Here is a 6000-nt window from a genome sequence, read left to right as displayed (position 1 = left end):
ACTCTCAAGTCTGTTCTTTTACCCTCTTCCCATTTTTCCATTGAACCCCCTTGGAAATCTTCACCTTATTTCTTAACACTCCTGACATAAGACAGAGCATAAAAATTAACATCACTAATAAAGGCTGTGTGTCTAATGCAAACACTCTGATACTAAGCTTTCACTCACACACAGTCACAAGTGTTACTTAATTTTAATTCATATCAATTTTTGGTCATAAGTGATGAACTGCATGTTCAGTAAGTAAATACTTGCACATTTAATCAAATATAACAAAATCAGATTCAGAAGTAGTTATCCTCATATAATTTTCCATCAAATCAGCATTACAATACAGGTGTCAGCAGCTGTACCTTGGAAGAGCAGTGATCTTCCCCCACTTCTCCACACAGAACCTTCTGGGACCATTGCTCCCCCGCAGAGAGGCAAAGCCTTCATAAGGGATGCTGGACGTGCCTGTAACAAACTGCCAGCACAAACCAATCACCAGTGCTGCACACACTGATGAGCCAGGTAGGAAATTTATTTCTATCAGCATACCCACTGAATTCCAAATGATTATATAAGGGCATTTGCAAAATAAGGAAATTTATGAGGCACAAGGGGCAAATGCTACTTTAAGTGGATAAGGGAAAACAGGTCATTTCCTGATAGGGCTTTAGGAGAGACAACTTATCAGATTCATTTTCTTCAAAGGCTTCTCTTAGGAAGAGTAAGCATGCTGCATAAATATTGTAGAATAAACCACTATTAATATCAACTTACTTAAACTGAGGCCTGAGTTACTCTGTACTGTCTTTACTCTGTATTAAGAGGAACTAATTAAAAAAAAATAATAGCTTCATATTATGCTTTTTTTCCTATGTGGATTGCAATTTCTTTATAAACCATTATTAAATACTGTATTTAGCAATATAGTATTTAGAAAAGGACTAAATTCTGAAAGTTAGGTAGAAGGTCACCAACATACCACTCTTCATACCTTTTTTACATTTCAGCATTGCTGAAAAGCTGCCTGTTGAGCAGATTTAGTTATAACCTGTTGTGAACAGATCCAACGTTTTCTGACAGATCAGAGGCTACTTAATTTTTAATGATCTGGATATGATAAAACTTTTGACTAACAGATGTGATAGGAACATATAAGCACATATATCTGGCTCTCCAACAAATGTTACCAACACTACTTTTTACAGACCTTTTTGAAGTAGTTAAAGAGATAAAAAAAGAAAATCCTTCATCATACTCATATAGGTAACTCAATGATCAGATGCAGATTCTGGTTTGTTAAAAACAGTAGGTTTCAGAACAGATGAAGAACATGGTATTGCTTGGGGTGGGGGTTCCTCTGTTTCTTTACAAATATCATGAAAATAACTTGCATTTAAAAAATTTAACTCAGTAGTAAACCCAAATGTGTAAATATTCCTGTGTTGAGAGGTTTTTGTCCTTCATCAGCAGGATGACTGGATTCTCCAGCCTGACTTAGTAAAAATGGAGTTGGTCTTATTTTCAGGTTTTCATCACTGTTTTCTAATTTGAGGCATTTAAACTTCTATCTAAGCTTCTCCTTCCAAAGCTGTACAAGTATTATTAATATTTCTACCTAATGATATAGCCACTTACACAGTTTTCTTTTTCTATCTCTATTAGTCCTTCATGTACTTTAATCAAACAATAGTAAAGGATTATTGACATCAGATACTTTCTCTTAAATGTATTTTTTTAACCTAGAAATCTATAAAAATAGCTGTGAGCTGTAATTTTAATGATGCATACTATTTCTATACAGATGAGCTGATTTCTTACCTGTAAAAGTCTCAGTCGTTGTTCATTGTTGAACCTTTCCACAGCAGCCCAGAACCACCGAATTACGATGTGATTGTCATGATAACCTGTCAAAACAAGAAGAGCCTTTGTACCTTAAGGTGCTACAAAAGGGGCTGAGAAAATGGTTAACAAGTTTTTCCTGGTTTGGCCCAAATCACAATAATGCCATATTTCTTATCCAATTGCAGCAAAAGACAAGAGATGACAGAATAATACACTTAAATGCTTAAGAATCTTAAATACAGAATTAATTTACTATGACAAAAAGGAGTGAAATCTCTTTTGCAAGCATTTCTTCCATCATTAATGGGAATGCCAGTCCGCCAATCCTTGAAATATTCCAGTGCTGTACTTTTTGTATATCTAAAGCTATTAATGGTCCTGCAATCATCTCTCTTAGAGTAGTTCCCAAATCTTCCATTGTTCTCAAGTTACAGCCTGCAGTCACTGGGATTACATCAAATTTCCAGTCTTCTTTGAGTGGAAAAGAGCGAGTTCCTACTAAGAATGGTTACCATTTCCGTTTTTCCCCAGTGTCTGGGTGGAACTCTGCTAGTGTGCAGGTGAGCAGAGTACTTTCTGTGGAGAAGACTGCTCTGTTATCTCTCCAGACAAGAACAGTTAGTGATGAGATGCATGGGGAAGCAAGGAAGCAAACTAAAATGGACAAATTACCTTCTCCTAACAGAAATTTAGTCACAGAAGTTCCGAAGACACTAAAGACGTCTCTCATGGAACAGTTCTTTAGTGTCTTAGAAACTGGGTAATCCCAGGGACCCCAACATTGCCAGTGAACAATTCAAAATCAAGGTCACCTCCTCTATATTCTGTATTATTTCTCCAGTCACTCAAGTCAATCTCTGCTGTCCCAGCTATAACCAGTTCCAGTTCTCTGGCATCAAATACGGACACGAGCCTCGCGTCAACCACCTGCAAAGAGAAATAAAATGCAGAGCAACAGTTCTTCATTTATTGATCCATGCCTCCCCAAAAAAGTCTCACCTGCTACTAAGCAGGTAAGATTTCTCTCACAAACAGAACGAATTTTTTGTTTGTTTTTAAAGACAAATAAATGGAGTTTTTCCTATGCTGCCGTTCCATTCAGTTTCATTAGAAGATCACTGTGATTAGCAGAGAATTTTGTTTGAAAATTATATTGAAATATTTCAGGAAATATTAAGTTTAATACATAGGATGTAGTTGTCCCTGTTAAAACAGGTAGGACAGAAATACCTTAAAATACACTCTACTGTCTTACATTGAGTATGGCAGGCACACAAAAATACCTCAAAAGCCCCATGAGGAAACAGTACTTTAGCAAGCACTCAGTGCTAAATAGATGAATAATCATCATTAGTATTTGCCAGTTTAAAGAAAATATATAATCCCAGTGTTTAAGTCAATGACTAACAAAATAGACTTTTTTAATTCCCACCTCTCACTCCCAATATCTCACTTCTGATTACTTATGTATCTGCCTTTTGGGATGCTGTATTTGGGAAATGAATATGAGGAAAAAAATATTTGGGGAGGATAAAGGAAGAAAGTAAATTTAATTTTGGAGTTTTTTACCTCATAGAAGCCACGAACTAGACTTTCTGTCTGTTGTACAACGCCTCTCTCAATTCTCCATTTCACCATTCTTTCTATATATTCTTTCTTGTTCTTTTCAGTGACTGGGATGTTGGCACCTCCTGGCTTTAGTTCCCTTTCTGTGATCTTAGGGAAAAAAATGACCAAGTGACAACACAGTGTTATAAAGACAAAAGAATTGTAAGAATTTTAATTTTTAAGTTGAATTAATTCCTCAAAAGCACTAGCCAAGACTGACTTTAGCAAACTGGAACATGTGAAATTAGACCTCTTTTTGGATAAAATAATATTTAAAATCCCATTTAGTCTGAAGAATCTTCATATATAGCATGAAGCATCAGCTGAGAAGAAGAAACAATTTTTACAATGACTAAAATAGTAAAGTCTTCTAAATAATATTCTAACAGAGGTGTTGTAATACTTTTGAATGCTAACTCTGCTGCAATTAAATTCAGGTAAACTACCTCCAGCAGAGTAATCCAAAATTTTGGTATTTCAGATATTCTCCAGAAAATACCCTTAACCAGGAAGACATGCTTGACTGGTTACAAATAATAATTCCTCCTTAGGTTTCAACATTGTTTTCATCACCAAGAATTTTATAAAGACAGGTTCAAATCAGCATGGAATGCCAGTCATTCTTCTGTCCAAACACATGTTTATCGAGCAGCAGACAAAGGAAATTAAATTAAGGATCTTGCATACCTGCCCAAAAACTTCTTCGTTTACAGTGAAAGTGAGATCTAGGATATCATGTATATCATTATCTTTCATCCACTGCAAACTCTGGTGAAACTCCTCATCGAGATATTCCAGGTCACTCAGGTCACAGAGTCTATACAGAAGCAAGAAGAAAACACAAGTACAGATGACATCAGTAACATGTGCTCAGTAGCTGAAATCAGATAGGACAGTCCTGAAAAACAGGATGAGAATGGGAGCCAAAAGAAAAATTAATAGAATAAAGAAGACACTCCTTCCAATCTGTTTATTTGCCTCGTAATAGCAGCTACTGTATAACAAAAAAGAATGTTTAAATACACAAAGCTCCAGATTTTATTAATTTGAAGACATGTTGCTTTTCAAGCTTGTGGTGACTCTGTCCCATGTTTCTTGTGAAGAATATTTTGGAATTAGGAAAATACATAGATTGAAGAGACAAAAAATTCAAATAATAAGAAAAGATAAGTTTTTATAAGAAGCATTTAGTACCCTTTCTGCTCCTGTGACTACACTGCCACCTCTCTCGCCTCCATTGTGCGAAGAAGTCTGTTTAGATATCACACTTACCACAGAAACATCTGATTTTTTGGCCCATTTCCCCTTACCTGGTTCCTTCTTTTACAAATCAGACTTGTCAGCCAACTGCCCCTTTCTACCTTTAACAGTTACTGCACCAAGTTTTGCACTGTTAAAAATATTTTACAACATGGTGACAATTTCTGTCATTATTCTGCACCCCTCAAGTCCCATTCCACGTGAAATAGGACACTGGGCTATTCCTTACTTAAGGCTTTTCAGCTGCTGGGTTCCCTGTCTGCTTCTTTTTTTGGGTCTGTATAAAGTCAGAAAAAGCTCTCTACCTTTAGAGTAGCTTAGGAGATATCCTACAGCCCCTACCTACAACAACCTCAACAACAAAGAAAGCTGATGGATCTGGCACAAAGTGCCATCTGTTGAGGTAGTCTGGATGGCTCATCAGTTCTGAAGAAAGCAAAGGTCCAAGGCCTGGATGGGGAACTTGCATGAATTAGGCTGTGCACAAAGGTGGCTGCCTTTCATTTTTAATTTTACTGTTTAGAGAACCACCAATTAAACAATTAATCTGACAGTTACACAATATTGCTATTAAAATCCATCTGTGGTAAGTCACCATACTTATTAAAATGATGCTGTGACTTTAAATGACTTTAAAAACGGATGTACAATAGTAATGGATGCATTCTCCACACTACTAGGATGTATGATTTTTTTTTAAATACAAAAAACATCCTTCCAGACTTCTCAAAAACAGCTTGCAAATGGAGTACAAAAAGTGAAGCACCTTAAGTTCATTAGATCTTAAATTCCAGAGATGCTGAGCAAGTGCAGCTCTCACTGATTCAGCCAGAACAGGAGTATCAATTCTGCAAATGAAGTCTAGAGTGTACCAGAGTAAAGCTCCTTAAAATGGAAGTTGCCATCAGTCTACCTCTGAGAATGGGTCTTGCAGTCTAAGTTACAAAGTGATTCATATCCGATGCTGTGAGTCATTACAAGACAAATGAATAAGAACTCTATTCATATCTGGAATTAAACCACAGCGTTTCATTGTAGAACTTCAAACGTAAGATTCTGTAGAAGAAAGCTGATAACACAGCTAAAACAAAACATGAGGTTTTCATGCTGACCAGAAGCAACACTCTGAGTTATTAGGTAACTGGCTAGCAATGATAAGCAGAAACAAGTAAACTTTTTTTTAAAAGTCCTGGATTGAAACGAAATGATTGAATTATAAATAATGGCTTATCCTCTTGACAATAAAATGCCACCATTTATCCATACACAAAATGGCATCATCCATGGGGAAGGAACCAA

General features: G+C 36.2%; 1 protein-coding gene across 1 annotated transcript in view; it reads right to left on the bottom strand.

Annotated features, from left to right (window-relative positions):
• The window catches only part of HECW2 (HECT, C2 and WW domain containing E3 ubiquitin protein ligase 2), a gene marked incomplete at its 5' end in the record, with an annotated part of 49266 nt that overhangs the window by 4898 nt on the left and 38368 nt on the right, over positions 1-6000 (bottom strand). The window contains 5 exons of the mRNA XM_008946492.1: positions 354-466; positions 1810-1895; positions 2646-2760; positions 3403-3549; positions 4129-4258. Of these exons, the coding sequence (XP_008944740.1) occupies positions 354-466; positions 1810-1895; positions 2646-2760; positions 3403-3549; positions 4129-4258 (591 nt within the window). The remainder of the gene's footprint in view (positions 1-353; positions 467-1809; positions 1896-2645; positions 2761-3402; positions 3550-4128; positions 4259-6000) is intronic.

This window comes from Merops nubicus, unplaced genomic scaffold, assembly GCF_000691845.1.
Source record: "Merops nubicus isolate BGI_N331 unplaced genomic scaffold, ASM69184v1 scaffold13508, whole genome shotgun sequence".
In the NCBI taxonomy this organism is placed as follows: domain Eukaryota; kingdom Metazoa; phylum Chordata; class Aves; order Coraciiformes; family Meropidae; genus Merops; species Merops nubicus.
This window is presented reverse-complemented; position numbering and strand designations above follow the sequence as displayed.